General features: G+C 40.4%; 2 protein-coding genes and 1 pseudogene across 17 annotated transcripts in view; 1 reads left to right on the top strand and 2 right to left on the bottom strand.

Annotated features, from left to right (window-relative positions):
- Positions 1–23,463, bottom strand: part of Anks1b (ankyrin repeat and sterile alpha motif domain containing 1B) — a 1,054,774-nt gene that overhangs the window by 201,995 nt on the left and 829,316 nt on the right. The gene's annotated exons all lie outside the window — the stretch shown is intronic.
- Positions 1,578–3,862, top strand: LOC110565163 (small ribosomal subunit protein uS11-like; annotated as a pseudogene).
- Positions 12,709–13,688, bottom strand: LOC132652422 (small ubiquitin-related modifier 2). Its single transcript, XM_060377896.1, has one exon. The coding sequence runs from the start codon at positions 13,607–13,609 to the stop codon at positions 13,322–13,324; it is 288 nt and encodes a 95-aa protein (XP_060233879.1). The 5' UTR covers positions 13,610–13,688; the 3' UTR covers positions 12,709–13,321.

The raw sequence follows: 23,463 nt of genomic DNA, 5'->3' as shown, positions 1-23,463 counted from the left end.
AGGAGCTCCCAAGGGGAGACATTATGCTCCAGCCACCTTTGCATGAAACCCCATCCCACCGTGAGTAAAGATACTTAGTAACATTCACTAATTGGATTTAAACATAAACAAAGGGATAACATTAATGGATGAACTGTAGAGATTAAACCTAAGCCTCGGCTGGACACTTCTTACTCAGACCGTATTTATCACCATATCCTACATAAATGATAAACTGAGACAATTCTCAAGCCAGAGACCCACTGCTTGTGCTCAACTCATTGCCACCCTATTTCAACTTTCGAGACAGGGTTTGTCTACATAGTCCTGGTTGTCCTGGAACTCACTCTGTAGACCGGGCTGGCCTTGAACTCACATAGATCCATCGGCTTGCCTTTGCTTCCCAAATGCTGGGATTAAAGGCATATGCCACTCTGCTCATTTCAACTTTAACGGTTAAAGATGAGAGAAAAAAAGAAAGGCAAAATCTTAGGTGAACATTGAAATGGCCATGGCTTAAAGCTTAAAATGAAAAGAGCATTTTCCTTTTTTTCTTTTGAAAAGAACATTTTCAACGATGAACAACTCAGTTTTGTGTAGTGTGTGTGTGTGTGTGTGTGTGTGTGTGTGTGTTTGGGACAGGGTCTCAAACAGTCTTAGCTGCTTTGGTACTTGTTACAAAGCCTATGCTGACCTTGAACTCAGAGATCTGCTTGCCTGTGCTTTTAAAGTGCAGGAATTAAAGGTGTGGTACCCACACCAGGCTGAGGTTTTAAGCATATTTACATTAGAGTGTTTACTGCTGACAAATTCATCCAACAAAATAAGTGCTTGGTCCTTTTCTCATTCCTTCCACTTTTCCACAAGACTTCCTATGCATCGCCCAGTGTTTGGCTGTGAGTCTGAAGCCTCTCAGAGGACAACTCTGATAGGCTTCTGTCCGCAAGCTTAGCAGAGTATCCTTCATAGTGTCAGGGGTTGGCTCTCTCCCATAGGGTGGGTCTTTCGTTGGCATTGGTTGGACATTCTCTCAATCTCCGCCAGCAGGCAGCTTAGGCTTTTTGTGGGTTCCCTAGTAAGGGAAGCAAGGACTGCATCTGACATGAACTTGGTTGCCTCATCTTTGATCACTTCCCCCGGCAGGACCGCCTTGCCAGGCCACAGCGGAAAAGGACACAGTCCTGATGCAACTTGAGGAGGTGGGGCGGATGGGAAGAAGGGCTTCCCTTTTCTGAGGAATAGGGAAAGGGGAGGGGGAAGGGAGGAAAGGGGGACTGGGAATCAGGAGGGATGGCGCTACAACCAGGATATAAAGAGAATAAAAGAATGAGTGATTGCTAAAGCGTTATAGAACAAAGTAGGATTTGTCTAGCTTGATGGTACAGATTATCTCAGTTTTACTTTGTGTCTGGAAAACAACGTGAAAGTATTTGGGGAGTGAATGAATAAGCAGGATCTTAACCTGGACTTTATCCTCCTTTGAATGGCTTTGCTGGGCTCACCGGAAAGTGTGGCAACTTAAACTGATAGTGCCACTTTACTCTTTCATTAGCCTAGGTTTAAGAAAGTCCAAAGAGAGAGAGAGGTGACATTCAAAAATGGCACCTTGCAAGGGGAAGGAAAAGAAGGAAGAATAGCTTGCACTTCAAATGGCTGAAGGAGAGAACATATTTGGTATTTGCTACACCTTTGGTCTTTCAGTGATACTTTTGTCCAAATTACCAATGCTCCTGGCAAGAAAACCACCTGCTGAGTGACTGGAGGAATGAAGGTAAAGGCTGATGGAGGTGAGTCCTCTCCACATGCAGCCATGTTGGCTGCCCAGGCTGGCCCAGAGGTACGAGGAGCTGGGCATCACTGTCCTGCACATCAAACTCTGGGCCACAGGAGGAAACAAGACTAAGGCCCCTGGACCTGGAGCCCAGTCAGCCCTCAGGGTTCTTGCTCACACATGGATGAAGATTGGGCAGACTGAGGATGTCACTGCACTCCCTCTGACAGCACTCAAAGGAAGGGTGGGGGTCGCAGTGGTTGCTATCAGTGGATGGGACTTCTCAAATTATTTTCTGTTAATAAACTGCTTTGGGCAACCTTTAAAAAAAGTCCTAAAATGTTTGAAAGAGCTCCAGCATGTCATTATTACTTCTTTTTCTCTTTGTATGTGTTTGTGTGTGTGTGCATGAGAGCATGCATGTGCACACGTGTGTGTGTGTGTGTGTGTGTGTGTGCATGTATATGCATGTATGTGTGTGTATGTGTGTGTTGAGGAAGTGATAAGGATAGACATGGAAACACTGGTTAGAAACAACTGCTGCAAAAGGGGTAAACGATGATGGTAGCTTGGGCTATGGATTCAGCAGTGAGAGAGGTGAGAGGTAGTAGATTCCCCATGTATCCCGAGGGCAGAACCAACAGGATTTGCTGAGAGGCTAGATTTGGAGTATGGGAGGCAGAGAGCCATCCAGGACCCAGGACCCAGACAGCTTCAGCGTGAGGTTTTCGGGGATGATGGGGAACTTAGCCTTGGCAATGTTGAACCCACATTTCTTCTAAAGAAGTGGAGATGTTGAGGAGTCAGGTGAGTGTTTGGGGAGTGAAAGAATAAGCAGGATCTTAACCTGGATGTCAACCTCCTTTGAATGGAAATCAACACTTTCATCTACTTTTTTCACAATTTGAAGCACCTTCGGATGTGACGCTGGAGGTTAGGCTTTTGTGACCAAGGCCTGAATTCTAGGCCTGGTTCTCTGAAGAGCCTGTGCCCCTGAAGTGTTCCCAACAGTCTCAACACACTTAAAACAGAACTTGCTTCGTTCTTCTGAACCTTTGTGAATGTAGTGATAAGTGACGCACAGGAAGGTAAAGAATCTCTGTATCTCTTCATTTGCTCCCTCCCTCCCACAGCTACTGGTCACCAATGAAACCCTACCTATTTGCCATATCTAGAAGCCATCTCCCCCTTTTATCTTCAGTCTTTAAAAAGTTGCATTCTCCTAGAGCCTTACCTAGATTTCTGTCAAGCTTCTCTTGGTTTCTGTTTGAAATCTATCCTTCATATAGATCCCATAATGTTTTTTGAAAAGTAAGTGTGGCCATGCTATTTTATGCTTATTTTTTCTCTTCAAAAATACTTACTAGATTTTTTTCCCCATACAATATATTTTGGTTATATTCATTCCTTCTTCAACTCCTCCTAGATCCTCCCCATCTCCTGAGCCAACCAACTTCATATTCTTTCTCCTCATTCTCTGTCTTCCAGCTATTGATTTAAAAAAATATCTCAAGTCCTGACCCTATCTTATAGGGATCATCAGGATCCTGTTCATTTCTCAGACTTGTTGAGATTATTCTGCACATGACACACCTACCCACTGGCCATACTGAGCTGTCTGTGGTCAACTGATTTCTGTCCTCAAGTATAAACAGAGTATTTGGAATCCTATGAGCACTGTGACAAGCTTGGGGACGCAAGGCTGGACACAACAGTCTTAGTTGCTGCTCTAGGGCAGTCACCCTAGATTTTCAGTTTCCACAGCCTTTTCCTTTTTTAAAATCACCTGCTCCTCCCTTCATTCCATCCACACTTCCTCCACCCACCAGCCTCGAAGAGAACAAACACCAACTCACCTTTTAGGATTCAGCTCACCTCATCTTTATGTATTAGCACTTTTCTTAATCTTCTCACTTCTGAAAAATAGCATTATTGGACTTACTAACTCTAGATACACCCCAATGGGGAGTTGTTTTAAAGCAGGACTCCACGGCTCAAGGGATAACATTTCTTTCTTGAGTTTTAGAGGAAGAAAGTCTATTTTCTCTGGATTTGTCCCCTGTCTTGTCCACAGGTGGGGCAATAAGTGTTAACTGGCTTCGGAGTGACTAAGCACAATCTGTCAGGTGGTGCTGACGGTTGGTACTACAGGATTTTGTAACAGGAAGAAAGGTTTAGTGGTGGCACTAAGGCGGAAACTTGGGAACTTATCTTAAAGCCAAGTCATAGCATGTTCACAATTTCCACACATGTTAATGCATTGATATTTGTGATAGTTTGGTGGGAGATTGTAATAGTTGGGGTTAGACTGAGGATGAAGCTCACTGGTAGAATTCATGTGTACCATGTACAAGGCTGTGGATTCTATCTCTAGTGACATAGAAACAATAGAAGTTAATTTTAAAAAACTAAACAACATCAAATCCCACAAAGAACCAAATCAATAAATGACTAGTAAATCAGACAATTCACAAATTATGAAATACAAAAGCCAATAAACATAAGAAAATTCTTTAATTTGACTAGATACCAGAGAAATGCACATCAAAACGACATAGAAATTCCGTCTCAAACCCATCAGATTAATAGTTATGAAGAAAACAAACAACAAATGTTGGCATCAGTGTGGTTGTGGATGTGAATGAAAGGGAACCCTTGTATCGATGGTTTTCAACCTTACTAATGATGCAGCCCTTTAATACAGTTCCTCATGTTGTGGTGACCCCCCTCCCCCACCCAGCCATAAGATTATGTCATTGCTACCTTATAACTGAAATTTTGCTACTGTTGTGAATCCTAATGTGAATCTCTGATACGTGATCCTCAAAAAGGGTGCAACCCATAGGTTGAAAAATGCTGCCTTATTTACTACTGGTAGGAAGGCAAACAAGTCTAAGATCACTGGAAATAAGTATGGATGTTTCTCAAAATACTAAACACAAATCTATCAGATGATCCAGCTATCCCACTCTTGGGAATTTATTTAAAGGAATCTAAGTCAACATTTCATAGAGATGCTCACACATAAATATCCACTGCAGCTCTATACATTACATCTAAGTGTGTCCAACAACAGAGGAATTGATAAAGAAATGTGGTATGATTATGTTAGGCAAATTAAGCCAGCCTCAGAAAGACAAATATTACAGATTTCCCCTCTAGTTTATGCTTCCTAGATTTTATGTGGTCACATAAAATCATGTATGGTTATATAAAATGAAAGTGGACATGAAATTGTTTAGCAGAACAAAGGAGACAAATGAGAGAGAAAAGAAAAGGGAGGATAAGGAAGAACAGAAAAAATATAGAGGCTAAAAAAAAACTATAAACTAACCCCTCATGCTACCACTATACAGAAAGATGGCAAATGACTTTCTTTCCGTATACCTGTTCATCCTTCCCAATACGTCCTTTGCCAAAAGTCTTAGAGCAGGCACACAGCTTCAGACAGAAATGTAGGAAGGTTCAGTACTTGAAGTAGATGAGTGGTGGGAAATGAGGGTGGGAATCAGGAAAGTAACAGCCTTTCTCACTTGTCTGCTCACATCACCTAAGGATCTGCATGAACACCGAATGCATGTTTATGGGAAAAGTCCGCAAGCAAGGTCTTACTCAAATGTCTAACTGGTAGTCCCAGAAATCTTATCAATCATATATGTAGTCTCGATCTCTGTTTCTGTTTCTTCTCTCTCACTTTTTTCTTGTGTCTACTCTCCCCTTGCCTCCAAGCTCACATACATACAAATATATACATTCAGATGGTTCGAATATGCTCCTTTGGAGGCCAACTAACATTTAGTACCTTCTGACTTACAGTGTGTATGTGGTATATCTTACCCTGGAGCTGTAAAGATGGGTGTCTGATCTTTGTCTTGCTGCAGATGTGATCAGACAGTTAACAACTCAGTCCCCAGTGAGGAGGTTTAGGGATGGTACAAAAAATCTCTGGTTATGATAAAACTACAGTCTCCAGATTGGTCATACAGGTGATCCTGCCAGGATGCTTCTTTGCGTGGCTTTGCTCACATATCTACACACAGATGCACACATGAACACATACCCCAAACACCATAATAGGCTTAATCCTTCCCTTTTCTAATGAGCATTTAAAATTTAAATGCATCAGTTACTGGTAGTACCTCTAAACTGTAAACACACAGACTTCTAAAGGACACAGCTCAGCTGCTGAGAAGAGCCAATACAGCCATTGCTAATGTGTTTAATTTATTTAAAGAGATGCCTTCTCTGTTAGTACTTAAAATGTAGCGACATCTATGCCAAAGTGATTATGTATTAATTTGCTACAGCATTTAGATGTATCAATGAGACATTTTGTATATTAAAATCACATCAACTAAGGGACTGTGTTGATTATGAAGTCTTATTATGTGTGATTATAAGTGCCTTCCAATTATAATAGTTTAATAACTCCTGTGGTTATTCTCTACAACAAAAGTCACACATTTACTAATATGGGTAAGGATGGTAATGTTGAACAGACAGGTTGAAAAGTATTGATTCTGAAGCTTTAGATTAGATTCCTATTGATTTGACGAATGAGAGTTCCATTGCAGTGTTTCCATGGTACTCAGTTTCTATTGCCGTGTCAGCAATTTCACTGGCTGTGTACAACAGACAAATGAACTACCAGGACCTGGGAACATCTAGAGCTCCACTGATGACTCTGAATTACTACTGGGGATGGCAAGGTCCTTGCCTACCTCTGTCCCATCTCTGTTCAGGTCTCTGAGCCATAGATTTTTGCACATATGTTACACATGTGCTCAGTCAAAAGTGGGGTGGTCCTGCCTGCTATCTAGTAGAGGCTAGCTGAGTATGTGTCACTTCTTGCTGGCCCCACACCACATACCTCTGATTTAGACATCTGTCCCAGGTCAGTTTTGAGCAGGGACACTTTAAGTACTTTATTTATTTATTTATTTATTTATTTATTTATTTATTTATTATGTATGCAGTGTTCTGCCTGCATGTACACCAGAATGACAGAAGAGGACACCAGATCTCATTATAGATGGTTGTGGGCCACTATGTGGTTGCTAGTGATTGAACTCATGACCTCTGGAAGAGGAGCCAGCGCTCTTAATCTCTGAGCCATCTCTCCAGCCCCAGGGACACTTTTTTAGGTTGTAGTTGTTGCTGTTTTGAGAAGGGTCTCATGCATTCCAGGTTGGCACCTAACTTACAGCCAAAGTTGGCCTTGAACTCCTGTTTTTTTCCTTATGCCTCCCAAGTGGTAGAATTACAGGCATGTGCACCATATCTAGCTTACAACCATATTATATTAGTGAATAATATTAATATTATATTAGTAACATATAATATTAATATTCTAATAATAATATTAGAATGATATTAGCTCTAAAGTCGGGCTTATTATTCTTTCATTGAAAACATATTTGTTGTCACGAAGCATCATAGTGGGTGCTGGGAAAATAGTGAGATTAGTAATGGCTTCATAAACGTCCACTCTAATGGCTGTTTATATTCAAATCATGACCACCATATCATCTTGGTTAAGATGGCCACTGACAGAGCTCCAGTCTCCTGATAGGCACCATATCAGAAGAATCAACTACGGCAAGGCACAGAAATCAAATATTAATTCTGGTACTCTTAAAATATCAGTTTAATCTTAAGCAAAAATAAAAAATCATATGCAAGCTGTACTTATACCATCAATTGAAGTGGTGATGAATGTACTCCATGAGTTTAAGTGCCTCTGACTTGAGTGCTTTTAGTCAAGTCTGGGTGGGTAGCATTTATTTAGACTATAGTAATGAGCACATGACGATAGAAATACCATTGCTTGTCTTCCTCATGTTTTACTTTTTCAGATGATGTGTATGAGATGAATAGCCTGGTGTCTTTTCCTTGAGGGTACTGAGAATAAGAATAGGTGACTTTTCTTTCTTTCTTTACTTCTTTCTTTCTTTCTTTCTTTCTTTCTTTCTTTCTTTCTTTCTTTCTTTCTTTGCCATGCACATACTTTGTGAGACTCAAAAATAACAAGGACAAAAGAAAATCCCTAAATTCAAGACAATATGTATTTTTAGTATCAAAGCTGTGGCATTAGAGGCCTTGGATCAGGGATGTTTAACTAACAGACCTTTCCTTTGTATGAAGAAGTTTCATTTTTATCTTGTCATTGAAAGAACTCAAGGAAAAGACATCAATCCAGTTTGTTGTAAGCGCCTAATTAACTATTGAGCTGTGTGATGTTCCCTAATAATTGAATTAGTTGCATCAAAAAACCATGAGGTACTTTCAAGTATTGAAATGAAGGTCCCAAATCGATCACCTAAATTATATACTCCTTTATCAAAATGTCCAGAAGTGTGTGGAGTCTGGAGGTTGCACAGATCCTCTCATTGGCCCAGGGAATGCTGGTTTGCTTTCATTTGTTAGCTGTTAGGAGTCATCTGAAAGGCAGGCAGAGGAGGCTATGCTCTGAGAACTGGGTTAGGGTGGGTACCAGGGCTAGCATTAGAAAAAAATAAGAGGTCATAGTGGAAGTCAGAGGGAACATGAGTTTAAGCTCTCGTTTGCAGACAAGAAAACTCGTTACAAATGGGAAGGGAGTACTTAACAGAATCTCAGAGCATTTTAGAACAGTCAAGAGACTCGTCTAGAAAGAGCCCTTGTTTTATTTCCCAGATACACCTTGTGATTGGTGTGTATTTGCTTACACAGTGATGGGTTTCCTAAAGATGTTGTTATATGAGTAGACAGTGCGTTGTGAGTCTATTCACCCCTAGGTCTCAGTTCACCCAGCCCTCTCAGGTGTTTAAAATGTCCTTGTCTGTTTCTTAATCCCAAACCCACTGAGTAGGTGTCTCTGGGGTTGGGAAAGGGCAGGGACTGAAGTCTAGTAGAGCCAGGGAAGGAAAAAAAAATCAAGCTTGTTCCTCAGATCAAGACCCTCTTGGCAGCTATGGAAATACAGGTTCCGGGTGCCATCCAGACACACCAGGGCAGAACCCAGGGACCTGTGGTTCGTAAGCTCTGCAAGTGATCCTGCTGTGTGCTCAGTATGAAAATCATTACCTGAGATATGTCCTGTCAGACCCTCCCACTCAAACAAATCAAGGCGGGTAGGTAGGTAGGTAGGTAGGTAGGTAGGTAGGTAGGTGAATCAGTTCAGGCTGGAAGTCCACTCTGATTCCCTTCTGTGCTTTAGAAAAGAATCAAAACACAGGTACTTTACTCCCCAGAGCACCGCCTCAGAGGAGCGGGAGAGTAACCTTCCATTGTTATCTCCATGAAACCTTGTGGGAGGAATCACAGAGCCAAGAAATGACAGACCTCTGCATTCCAACTGGAGCTTGTCATTCTAAACAATATGCAGAGAGTGATCCTGGGAGCCACTGAGACCACCAGAAAGACAGCTGCCCTGGCATCTAGCGTTGAGGTAATTACAGGGGGAAAGGGATTTCCAGACCAGGAAGGGAGAAATCCTCAAAAAGAAAAAGAACAGAAAAGTATCAAGAGTAAAATTTTCTTTTCCTTTTAACTTCATGAAAACAGTGGCTTTTTTATGTGTGTGTTTCTGATATGATGGCAAATGGAATAAAGGTCCTTGACAGCTGGCATTCGGCATGAAGCAAGAACTGCATAAGAACATATTCTAATGATTCTTTGGTTTTCTTGCGCACCTCCCAGGCCCTAGAACATTCGCTGGCAGCACCCACACGCTCCTGTGCTAGGGAGTAAACTTGGAACAAGGGTGGCAGGCACAGGGGCCTCCGCCTGCCTGGTGAGAGAGGTGCTTGTGACCGAGCGGCCGACTCAGGGTGCTGTCAGAGGATGTCACTGAGCTTGACCCAGATGAACTGGTGTGTCGCAGGGGTCTGTCTAGGACCAGGAAGAGGGCCAGGAGCCCTAGCCAAGCAGAAGGTTCACGTGTCACACTGCACAGGTTTACCGTGCTGCCTTCTGAGCAAAGCCGAATCCCCTCCCCCTCCCCATCGAAGGTGAATTACTATTTGTGGGCCAAACACTTTATGGACCTTTTTTTTTTAAATTTTATTTTTAATTACACTTTATTTACTTTGTATCCCCCCTCTAGTTCCCTCCCTCCTCCCCTCCCAATTCCTCCCTTCCTCTTCCTTCTCCACGCATGCCCTTCCCCAAGTCCACTGGTAGGGAAGGGTTTCTTTTCCTTCCTTCTGATCCTAGTCTGTTAGGTCTCATCAGGAGTGGCTGCTTTGTCTTCCTATATGGCCTGGTGAGGCTGCTCCCCCCTCAGGGGGAGGTGATCAAAGAGCAGGCCAATCAGTTCATGTCTTGGACACTGAACTGCATGGGCTACATCTGTGCAGGGGTTCCAGGTTATCTCCATGCATGGTCCTTGGTTGGAGTATGAGTCTCAGGAAAGACCTCTGTGTTCAAATTTTTTGGTTCTGTTTTTCTCCTTGTGGAGTTCCTGTCCTCTCCAGATCTTACTATTTCCCACTTCTTTCATAAGATTCCCTGCACTCTGCCCAAAGTTTGGCCCTAAGTCTCAACATCTGCTTTGATAGTCTGCAGGGCAGAGCCTTTCTGAGGCCCTCTGTGGGAAGCTCCTAACTTGTTTCCTGTTTTCTTCTTCTTCTGATGTCCATCTTCTTTGCCTTTCTAAATGGGGATTGAACATTTAAAAAAATATATATTTACTCTAATTAATACCCTCATACTCACAGATTCTGTACAAATATTGTCCTTATAAACCAGTCATCAAACCGAATAAATTCTCATAAGTGATTTATATAGACACAACTAAATAAAGATTGTCAACAAAATCCAAGATAGTTGATTTCTGGAACAGAAATATCTTTTTTTTTTCCCTACGTTCAGTTCATTTTATGAGAAGACAAACACAATATGAGATTATTATTTTAAACACAAATTTCATTTAACACAGTGTTGGGTGTAGCCTCTGGGCTGTAAGTTAGCTACTAATTTCATCTGACTCAAGGCTGTGAAATGCATTTCTGTGAATTATTGTGTGCCGAGACGCACTAGTAATGCAGGAGCAGACATCAGTGGGCTCAGGGGGAAATACGATCTCCAGAGTGTACCTTTTAGTAAAGTGAGGTACTCAGTGACCCAGGCTTATTTTGACTACATAGTTAGATTCTCTGATTTTACAAAGATGAGATTTTTGAGGAGGAAGATGAGACAGAGTGAGGCATTCACACACATATAACTAGCAATTTGAAGCTGCCGTTAGGATCATTTGATCTGTACATTTCCTCTTTGTTCATCTCATCCCCGCCTCTGAAGATCCCTGGGGACTATTTATTATTCTTTCCCATCTAGTGACTGCTATGTTCAATTACGGGCCTCTGTTCCACCAGTAGACTTTTACTTTCAAGACCAGGAACAAGTCTGTGTTAGATATATTTACTCCCTCGTGTAACTTCCATCATTTCTTTCTTCATTCTTCACTATATTGTTCTTGAATGACTTCATTAGGTTTTTGTTGTTGTTTGTAATATTTTCGTGTGTTCTTCTCTGGTCCTTATATTCCTCTGTGACATCCCTTCTCAAGCTCAGGGTATTCTTTAGAAAACTGCTGAGTGCCTCTCTGCCTCTTTTATTTACACAGCACAGAAGAGCTGTGAGTCTTGCCAATGACAGGCTGCTCTGGCTTCTCTGGCACCTGCTACAGAGCAGGCCCTTAATCAATAACTGTTTAATGACTGCCCAAATGAATGGAACTTAATGAGCTCAGTAATTTAGGTATAAGCTTAAACAAAATCATAAATTAACAATGCCCACCCCTTTCATTGTGTGTCAACTTAAATCTTCTTTAAATTGTCTAAAAAACACAGAAAGAAAGAAATTGATTCTGCAGACTATGTAGATGAGAGATATTCCCTGGTTTTGACATCTCATCCTGTAATACTTGATGGTTCCTGTATGGGAACCATGTTTCATGTTCAGCATATAATGGGATAGCTGGTAATAGAATCCCTTTTAAGTGCAACTCATGATTCTTTATTCTACCTTGAAAGGTTTCTTGGGATAAGAACTGTGCCTTCTGGACACCGTGACTGAAATCCAGCAGCAAGGGTTCTTCAAGGATGTCCTGAAAAAACTAGGGCTTTAGTGAGGGAGATTAGGGCTGAAATCCCACCTCTGCTTTTGCCTGTGTGGATGAAACTGGCTAAAACTTAAGTCTCTCTCAGTAACCTCAACCCCTTATTAGAAACTGAGAATGATAATGATGATATAGATGGCAGAACCTGAATTAAAACCAAAGTTTTCTGGCTCTGAAGCTCAGGCTCATATTAATAATTATCCTTCCATAACTAAATGAGTCAATCAGCTCAAAAATGTTTGACACGGCATAAACATTTGTTAAAGCAGCAGCAAAAACATGTATGTTAAAAAAGAAAACCAGAAGAGAAACGGTGACAACATGCACCACAAGGAAAGGCACCCTAGAAATGCTCTTTGTTTTTCTAGGGAATGTTCAAATCCAAAATTGTCATTGTGGCCACAAAATAAACAGCAGAAACTTGGGGGGAGAAGGTGCAATCAGCTGTGGAGACAGAATAGGGATATCCAGGGATATGGTTTGGGCAGGGACTACGTGACTAGGCTCGCGGGACATTCAGACAGAAGTCAGTATGGGCGTCAGTCTGCCTTGACAGGAGGCTGATTAGCTAGCCTGAAGTGGACAGTCAAGGCTTCCACTATGCTGGGACCCAGTGAGAGTTTTGTTTGTTCTAAAGCACAACTAAAAGATGGGAAAATCTTCATGGAACATGGCAGTCCTGGTGCTGTCCATTTTCATAGAGGATTGATTTAGTGGCTCAGATAGAGAAGGCTTGCATGGCTCCTTCTGGTAATTTCACTGTAAGTATAAATAGATCAAGAATTTGCTGATTCACTGTATTCCTCTGACAGTGATAAGATAGGAGTTAAGTTGGATTACACTAGCATGATGATCATTTTTTTTTTTTTTCATTTTAAACAAGAAGTTTATTTAAACAACAAGACGCTTGACTTGAAGGGAAAACTATCTAGGATCATTTTGTTCAAGAGTAATTTACCCCTACTTAAAGACAGATTGCCCTACATGTAACAGCTACGTACAAAGAAGTTATAAAATTGTCCTTGGTTTTACAATGATAAATGAAAAACATTAAAATTCTCCAATCGAACAAGGTATGCAAGGATTTTATGTTGTTGGGTTCTTTTGTTAAAACAATGAGAGAAAAATAACTTACTGGAATATAAAGATAAGAGCTGAATGAGCATGCCTCTAATGGAGAAAAGGGGAGATTTCACAGAACCAGTACTTTCCCCGACCATCTCCATCTGATGTCAACCAAAACAGAACATTGGCCATTTAGTTTAAAAAGAAAAAGGAAAGAAAGCAATATGCTTGTGCACATACACCAGTTACTTTATGTACAATAAGGAGATGGGGAGAGGGAAATGAAGAATAGAGAAAACTATACTGTAGTAGTCAGGATGCGGTGGAACCAAATTGCCGTTTTCTAATTGAGAATGTGTTCTTGGTCTATAACAAAATTCTGGAGTAAGTAGCAGGTTCCCTTTTCAGTAGACACCTCCTGTCTGCTGCTGGAACACATCAATCGTGTCTTCATCCTCCATCTCCAACTGTGCAGGTGTGTCTGTTTCATTGATTGGTTGCCCATCAAACCGGAATCTGATCTGCCTCATTGACAAACCCTGTCGTTCACAATAGGCTTTCATTAGTTTACTAAGTGGTGTATGCCTCTTAATCTTAAACTGCACCACAGAACCATCCTGCCCCGCCACCTTCAAATTAATATGATCGTTGTTCTCAGTCTTGACTCCTTCCTTGGGTTTCTCGTCGGCCATGGCGAGCGCCGGAGTCTCCTCAGCTGCCGCTTCACAAAAGAGGCACCAGGTCCGCACTCGATGATCATATTTTTTTGCTATTAACTTAGACTTACAGTTTAAGATTAATGTATTCATTGGTCTAGAGAAAGAACGATCCAGTATGTGTTCTTCAGAGTCAAAGCTGACAAGATTACATCAGGAGGGCATTCCATGCATCACCCCATGTGGTATTCTTAGCCACACAATGAGGACAACTATGTCATGATCTTCATTTGTCAGATGAGGATACAGGTTCAGGGTCAACTGCAAGGTCAGAACATTGTCCAGGTTGGTGAGAGTTAAGCCTGAGACACAAGTCTGTGGCTTCTGGTTCTACATTCTAGCTTTTTACATTCTAGTCTGTATTTCTATGCTATGCATTTATGTAGGAGGAAAGTATTTTTTTTACATGATATTCTGACTGCCTGAAGATGATGAAAACAAGTACCAAAGACAATGATATTATAAGTGGGAATATAGACTTGCCAATGCATGCCTTTAACTTCACATAGTAGAGAGTATATACACAAATGAGCAGGAATGTCAAATGGGTGCTTCAATTAATATAGGTGTTGCTTAATATGACTGGGTCCTAGCATGTGTCATAGACTCCATTTGTATCTCTGGTGATGTCCATGTCACTTTTAATATCTGCAGAGACTAAGGATAGTCTAAGGATAGTCTAATAGACTAAGGATATTCCACACTATAATAGCAAAATTATAAAAGAACCTGGTTTTTATGTGGTAGTTAAAGTTGGAAACAAACCTCAACATTTCTTGGCACCCATTCTTTTTGGTTGATAACTTGAATGTCTGCAAGGCATTTAAAACTTCTATGTAGCAAAAGAGAGTGAAAATTAACTCTTACTGGTTATTGGATATTTACCAGCTATGTCCACCTATTTTTCAAACATCTTTAACTCTTTGAGGAAGTTCTTTCTTTCTTTCTTTCTTTCTTTCTTTCTTTCTTTCTTTCTTTCTTTCTTTCTTTCTTTCTTTCCCATTTTCCCTTTGAAGCTGCTGCACAGAAGACAAGAGCTGCTGGCAAGGGATACAAGTAGTGTAGAAAATACATAGTAGTAGTATTTGAAGACATTTACACCTGCATCTTTGTGATTCTCCTTAGTCAGCCTTCCATGTGATGGGATTGTAGGATTTGCCACCATGCATAGCTCAATTTAGGGAACAGAAAAAACTCATCTTAGGATCCAGAGCCTAGTGGAACAAAGACAAGCTTCCATGCCTCCTAAATGCCAGCTCAAGGCCGCTTGAGCTTTCTGTTCAGTAGGTACCACTCTATCCAGCTTCTAACTCTATCTGGATGACTGAGGTGGAATTGCCTCACTTCTATGGAACCTGATTTTGCCAGATGTCAAATGAAGACAATAGTATGTGATGAGGTTGACTACATGAGTTAAAACTCGCAAAGGGCTCAGAGCCATGATTGCCCCATAATAACCATTTGATAAGTAGCTACTATTTTTACTACTTTGACTTTTGAGCTCCAGGTCCAGGGTAAGGAACTTCTGGAGGGGTAAACTAAAGGACAGATAAGACAGAAAGGTAACCTTTAAGAGGCTTGTGAAGCACATATTTAGTCTGCACCTCAACTAGACTAAATTCCACAGGGAACTAATGAGGGCTGGAGACCAGCGTAAGCTGATATTGGAAAGAAGAGAAAGCTGGGGAGAAACCAGTCACGCTGGAACATTAATTGAAGGGAACAGTCTACCTCAAAACAGTGATTATTCTCCTGCCTTTCTGTCTCACAGTCACCAAACACTCTCAGAGCCACTGCTCTACTCTGCTATAAATGTCTGAGAGAGACACAAATGGGTGACACTGCTATAGCTTGAGTGAAGAAATGATTGTTTAGAGACAGTAGTGTCATGACTCTGAGGAAGTGGCACTTGCACAGACTCCTAAGTGAGATGAAGGAATCAGCCCTGTGGTCACCTCGAGACAAAGTATTTCGGGCAGAGATAGGAGCAGATACGGACTTGCACTGGAAGAGGAGAGCATGGAATGCTATCAAGAAGACTAGTGTGGCTGGACTGATGACACAAAGGGGTGGGGCAGGGACTGACTGCAGTACACTCAGGGTGAGATTTGGATCGAGCAAAAGGAAGCTTCCTTAGTCCAAAGCCATGTGTAGCTGAGTTATGCTGGGCCATCAACCTCAACAGTGTCCTTGACAATTACATCTCGGTACAAGTAAACCAAGGACAGAATTAAGAGAATGTGGGTTAGTCAACTTTTGTGTTCTTAAGGTGTGAAAAAGAAAAAAATATGTATTTGATATGCTCCATGTATCTGGATTTGTATCATGTTAATAACATGTTAAACACATCATTGGTCAGTATGCAATTCCAGCGGAAGTGCTTATTCCTATAGCGAAAGCCTGATGGTGGGAGTAGGGAGGGACTTAGGGAATTTTAGACAGCTGCTGCTCAGAGGCATAGTTGGTGAGATTGGAAAAATCAAGCTTAGACTCTGCAGGTCCTGGGTAATCTCCTTTTTGTTTTATCATTTGGTTTCAGAAGATGCCTAGGCTCGACCTTCGAGAACTGAAACTCAGTTGAGTCAAGTAAGCATGAAAAATAGGTTAGCAAGCTGGGATGTGACATGGTTTTGGCTATGCACACACCCCTCTTCTAATAATGCACTTGGTAGCCTAAGACCTTTACCTCACTAAGTACACACACACACATAAACACACACACACACAAACACACACACACACACACACACACCCCTATCCAAACAACCTGTGAGAAACCTAAGCCCCCATCTGTATCAAGCTGCATGGATACCTGCTTTAACCAACAGAAATAAGTTACTACCCCTAGCAACCTCGTGATAATTTTTCATTTTCAGTCAAACACATCCGGGAATGCAACTTGAAGAGAGGTGGGCCGATCAGACCTCAATCCGTTTTGGTAGCAAGTGCAGTAATACAAACTGTCCCGAGTGTACTATTGGGATGAATCCTCTATTTACTGTCTTATGCCTATGCATAATTGGCCATGTATGTGATTAAAATCAGATGCATTATGGGAAGGGACACGTGCAGTAGAAAAGACCACAAGTCAAAAATTGAGAATCACCCTCATTATTTTGGTGCTTTAAGCAACCAAAGACCTCCTTCTTTTGTGCCTCATTAAAGAAAACCTCATGTAATAATTGGGGCCCACAAGTATCCTCACTTAGATGACCTGCTGTCACTCTTGACAGTGTAGTTTCTGATCTGATCTTAGAAAGACAAGAATGCCACAAAATCTCACTAACTGAAAGTGCACACAACTCAGGAAAACGGTTACCATTAGAACGGAAATGGGGAAAATTACAAGAGGCTTTATTACAATTCTGGGGTCAAAACGGCGAGACACAACTTGATCAAGTTTTCAAGCAGAAAATATTTGCTCATATGTAGTTTAAGACTATTGTGTTTCTTTGCTTTTGCTTCTTTTATTTTTTTCTGCATTAATGATCAGCTCTATTAAATTATGGCCATGTCAGGGATTTCTGGGAGATGAGTAGCAAATGCCGCTGAAGGAAAATAATGACATTTCTCAAACGATCGATGAAAATGCAGTAGCATGTATAGCATGTTCAGCTGGCGATAATACAATGGAGCTGACATAAGCAAAGGGCACAGCATTGCTGACTAGTCATAATCCATATGCACTAAAATTCTAGTGGCAGAGATGGGATATGAATGAGTTTAGTTGTAAATACTTCAAAATTCTAGCAGCACAAAGAATATTATTGGTATGTGATTAGCATCCTAAATGTAAATTTCAAATTGTTCTATTAGAAATATCTTGCTCAGTCTATGAAGAAATTTGCATTTCTATGTAATGATTAAACAAGATCTTTGGCTGAGTTATGAAAGTCAGCACCATTTTGTGGTATATGATTAGCACATCCTGAAAGCAACAGTTTCAGAAAGTTTAAATTTAGCTGGGAAAAACTAAAGGCATTTATCTATTCATGTGTAGGCATGAGATGTAAGCTTCACTTTGCTACTTAAGTGCCAGGTATTATCATGGAAATTCTAGTAGATGGGATCACTGGATTCTGACTGCACATTTAGAAGCCAAATAATAATAATAATAATAAACTCCCACTAGTCTATAATTAGATAAACAATCAATTCTGATCAAATAAAATGGTTGTCAAGTATTATGGTTATTTTTATAAAACTGTTTGTTTCTTAGTTTCTCTCTTAACCTGCCTATCACACAAATAATTGAGACTCTTCTATGTTTGTTTAATATTAAGCTTCACAAAATAATAACCAAATAGTTATTAGCTCTATTCTTAACACTCTAAGATAATCTGGTTTTCTCCAGAGTACATCCCAGAGGTATTTGAACTTCATAGCTTTTTTTTTTTTTTTTTTGCTGCGCTCTCTCTCCTAACCCCTTCTGTACATCTATCCGTGGCTGAAATCTCTGCTTCCTCCTCTCCAACTCCTCCTCCCCTGGCTGGCAGGAAGTCCAGCCCTACTCTCTCCCCTGTTCAGGGATTGGCTGTAAGCTGCTTTATTGGCATAGCAGGGAACAGTTGGGGAGCAGTGTTTATACAACATGGAGGCAGGAGATTTTTCAGGAAAAGGATTGCAAGTAGGTAGAGAGAGTACAGAAATCAGCACTTAAATCACACAATAATCTTATGCCTACCTTTCCCCTTTTTAGTCTAATAAAAGGCTCTTTCTTTTACAATAACAAATTGCATGTAATAATGACTGAAAAAATTAGATAAGATTTACATTTGTATATTTGGCACCCTTGAATAAAGTATTTTACTATCTATCAATTTATATCATCCTAAACAATTTAAGTTTAACTGTGAGACCATAACTATCTAGTCTTCAACCCCATCAGACTTAAGAAAGAATAACTATGGCCCAAATATGAAGAAGTACAGGCAATCAGCTTTCAAAGGTATAGAAATGACTGAAATATTTGGTTGTTTTTCAGTTTCTTTCTTAACCCAGCTGCCACACAAATAATTGAGACTCTTTTATATTTGTTTAATAATAGTTAATAACGATTCTTAACCCTCTAAAATAATCTGGTTTCCTCCCAGAGTACAGCCCAGAGATATTTGCACTTTATAGCTTTTTTTACTGAGCTCTCCCTTTTGGTCCCTGTGGGTATCTACACGTGGCTAAAACCCTACTTCCTCCTCTCTAACGCCTTCTCCCTTGGCTGGCAAAAAGTCCAGTCTTATTACTTTCCCTGCACAGTGATTGGCTTTAAGATGCTTTATTGAGATATCAGGGGACAACTGGAGAGCAATGTTTACACAACGTTGAGGCAGGAGATTCTCAGAAGAATTGCAACCAGACATGGTGGGGGAGTACAGAAATCAGCATTTGAATTACACAATAACCTTATGCCTACAGTCAAAAGAAAAAAATACTGTTTTTGCTTTGAAGATAAGTAGGATATACTTCTTATCTGATATTCTAAGTCAGTAGAGACTAGAGAATCCGAAAGCATAAAGTTTTCTTTTTTGTTTTATTTATTTATTTATTTATTTTTTTTTTAATTTTTCATCAATTACACTTTATTCATTCTGCATCCCCCCATAAGCCCCTCCCTCCTCCCCTCCAATCCCACCCTCCCTCCTCCCTCTGCTTGCATGCCACTCCCCAAGTCCACTAATAGGGGAGGTTCTCCTCTCCTTTCTGATCTTAGTCTGTCAGTTCACATCAAAAGTGGCTGCATTGTCCTCTACTATGGCCTGGTAAGGCTGCTCCCCCCCCAGAGGGAGGTGATCAAAGAGCAGGCCAATCAGATTATGTCAGAGGCAGTCCCTCTTCACATTACTATGTAACCCACTTGGACACTGAACTGCCAAGGGCTACATCTGTGCAGGGGTTCTGGGTTATCTCCATGAATAGTCCTTGGTTGGAGTATGAGTCTCTGGGAAGTTCCCTGTGTTCAAATTTTCTTGTTCTGTTGCTCTCCTTGTGGAGATCCTGTCCTCTCCAGCTCTTACTATTTCCCAGTTCTTACCTAAAATTCCATTCACTCTGCCCAACAGTTGCCCATCAGGCTCAGCATCTGCTTTGATAGTCTAAAGGGCAGAGGCTTTCAGAGGCCCTTTGTGGTAGGTTCCTAGGTTGTTTCCTGTTTTCTTCTTCTTTATTTATTTATTTTTAAAAATTTTATTATTAGTTACATTTTATTAACTCTGCATCCCAGCTGTATCCCCCTCCCTCATTCCCTCCCAATCCTACTCTCCCTCCCGCATCTCCTCCCTGCCTTTTTCCAAGTCCACTGATTGGGGAGGACCTCCTCCCCTTTCATCTGACCCTGTTTTATCAGGTATCTTCAGGACTGGCTGCAAAGTCCTCCTCTGTGGCCTAACAGGACTGCTCCTCCCTTGGGGGGTGGGGAGGTCAAAGAGCCAGTCATTGAGTTCCTGTCAGAAATAGTCCCTGTTCCCCTTACTATGGGAAACCTGCATGACAGCCTTAACCTTTGAATTTTTGAAGATAAAATTCAAATACAGGCCATAAAATTTGTTCCTTGTATTACTAGTCAGTAGGCATTGCTGGTCGGTTAGGAAAGAAATGCCTGGGAGGGTAATTTAGCTCAGTGATTCTCAACCTTCGTAATGTTTGTGATCCTTTAATACAATTCCTTTTTGGTTGTGGGGCGATCCCCCAACCATAAAATTATTTTTGCTGCTATTTCATAACTGTAATTTTCCACTGTTATGAATGGTAACATAAATATCTGTGTTTTCCTATGGCTGAGGTGAAAATGTTGGTTAACCCTCCCCCACCCGGAAGGGGTCACAACCCACAGGTTGAGAAGTGCTGATATAGAGTGACTTAGATTCAGTCATATTTGAGTTGTAATTGGTAAGCTTATCAGTTAGGTTATACTATAGAGCACGAGACAGCTATCAAATACCTATAAAAAGTTTACTGCCCATACCATGGAAAGTACAGTCCAACTTTATCTAATTCACGCACATCTCACATTTAAATTAAGTTTTTCCATAGCATAGAGCTGAGTATGCCTTTAAATTGCTTTAATTTGATGTTTGCTTGTTTTCTGTGTTGGGGCTCAAACCCATGACTTTATCATGCTAGGCATGTGTTCATCTATGCAGCTAGACTCTCAGATTCCCTAATATCTGTATTTTAACTTATATAATTATTACATTATATAATTTATATAGTTATTGGCTAAGTTTAAATCTTGCTATTTGTTTTCTATTCACTTATTCTTGTTCCGTTTCCCTCTTCTGTTTCTGGATTTTGTATTGATTTTCATATTCCATTTTGTTTTTTCCATTGGCCTATTAATTACACTTTTTTTTACTTGTCTCAAGGTTTACATATGAACTTTTAGATTATCATAATGTATCCAATATCATAATGTCTACTTGGCACATAAGTATAATGTACCATTTTTATGATATGTAGACTTCTGTTTTCCCATCCTTCCTGCTACTGTTAACATTTTGTTTCTTTGTTTGATTTTAAAAACAAAACAAAACAAAACAAAACAAAAACCTGTGATATCAAGTTTTTTTTTCTTCTTTAACAATCAATAACTTTAATGGTAACTTTTTAAGATGATAAAAAGTATTTTACACTTATCTATTTATTTACTGTTACTGAGACATCACCTAAGTGTAGATTTAAAATTCTATCTAGCATAATTTTCACTCTATTACATTTAGTTATCTTGGCCTTTTTTGTTGTTGTTGCTCAAAGAATGTTTCAGTTTTGTTTTTGAAGGCTTTCATGGAACACAGGACCTTTATGGAATTTTTTTTTTGTTTATTTGTTTTGCTTTGTCTGTTTGTTTTAACATTAAGAATTTTAAAGATACAACCCATATATTTTTGACATATGCACTGCTTTCATTAGGCATTGCTGGTAGGTTAGGAAATCTGATACATATATCAGATTTATTGATATTACTCTATAGGCCACTGAAGCTCTATTACATTTTCCATTCTTCTTTTATCTTTGCTTCATTTCGGATGATTCTGTTGCTCTTCTTTTAAGTTCACGGACTTCTTTCTTTTCAGTGTCTATAATTCACAAATCTGTTAGTGTATAATCCTGCTGGCACTCTCCTAGCCCAGGTAGGTTAGGCTCACTAGGTACAGTTCCTCCTACTGTATGAATCCTGAGGGAGTCTCCCTTAATGGCGGGGTAACTGCAGAGGTCATTTTGCAGGGACCACTTAGATATGCAGTGCCTTCCCACCCTGTTGTCTGTTCTTATTACTAATCCCTGGTTCTCTGTTTGGATCATAAAGTCACACGATCAAGCCCTAGCACGCACTGTGCAGAGTTTGTGAGCTGGGATTTTTGGTTGTTGCTTATTTGTTTTCTACACACCTTTACTTTCTACATCTTTGCCCCCAGACTTCCAGCTCTGGTCTGACCAAACTCTGCTCTTCATTGTCATTTAAAGCTCTTTAGGTTATCCTTGCTTCTACAGCCCATACAAGAAAAATTTGGAAGCAACTTTAGAACTCCCGTCTCTTCTTTCTCTACACAGTGAGTTCAAGGCCAGGATAGGCTTCATGAGGTCTTGGTCTCAAAAACAAAACAAAACAAGACACAAAGAAAGAAACTAGTTTAATCTTCTGAGATATTGAAATAAGTACAAATGAGGGGGCATCTGACATAAAATCATAATTATTCACCATTCAACTAGATGGTGATATGATGTTAAATGACAGGGATCACACTTGGATTCAGAGAGACATTTTATGTTACTATAATTTCTCCTCTCGCTTTTGATAGATAAGGTTGTAATGTAATTGTAAGAAAAGAAAGCAGGGCATTTAAAAGATCAGCCAGACAGGTGTGGTGGTGTGTGCATTTAGTCCTAGCTCTCAGGAGGCAGAGGCAGAGGCAGAGGCAGAGGCAGAGGCAGAGGCAGAGGCAGAGGCAGAGGCAGAGGCAGAGGCAGAGGCAGAGGCAGAGGCAGAGGCAGAGGCAGAGGCAGAGGCAGAGGCAGAGGCAGAGGCAGAGGCAGAGGCAGAGGCAGAGGCAGAGGCAGAGGCAGAGGCCAACCTAGCCCACAAAGTGAATCCAGGGTAGCCAGGGCTATTACACAGAGAAACCCTGTGTCAAAAAACAAACAAACAAACAAACAAATAAATAAAACTCTAGCCACTTATACAACTGGAATGTGGTGTCAAACATGAATTCATACTTTAAAACAGCTTTTATTAAATATTTATTTGATACAAAAGAATATTTATGAAATATATGTAAATTTTAGAGTACTACTCTTAAAATTTTAATGTGCAAACAAACCACCTGGGATCTTGTTAAAACATAGATTCTGATTCAGGCAATCTGGGGTGGGCAATGTGACCTGTCATCCATATTTCCAACAAAATCCTGTACTTCTGCTTTGAGTCACAAGAATGAAAGTCAAGGTAATGCAACCACCACCTGTGCGACCACAGACCAGCAGCATCTCTGATGGGCCCCAGTTCCCTTGTTGATCTCATCCCTTCCCTTCCTGTAGTCTCTTGATTGTTTTCATTTTCATGTTGCTCTTATAATAATTTACTTGCACATGGTTATCTCCCAAAATCATCTAGTTTTACATGTTGTAGAATGTAAGAACTAATGGCATCACTTGTAAATAAACTTTTATCTATATATCTATGTATGTATCTAGGTATGTGTATATCTATCTAGGTATATATGTATGTGTGATATGTATGTATACATGTATGTGTGTATGCATGTATGTATCTATTGTCCTGAGGTTAATTCCTATTCTGTTTGTTTGTTTTTAAATCCATACTCTCATGTAAAACCTTA

The sequence above is a fragment of the Meriones unguiculatus genome, chromosome 2 (assembly GCF_030254825.1).
Source record: "Meriones unguiculatus strain TT.TT164.6M chromosome 2, Bangor_MerUng_6.1, whole genome shotgun sequence".
NCBI lineage: Eukaryota > Metazoa > Chordata > Mammalia > Rodentia > Muridae > Meriones > Meriones unguiculatus.
The sequence above is the reverse complement of the archived record's forward strand: the minus strand, read 5'-3'. Positions and strand labels throughout refer to the sequence as shown.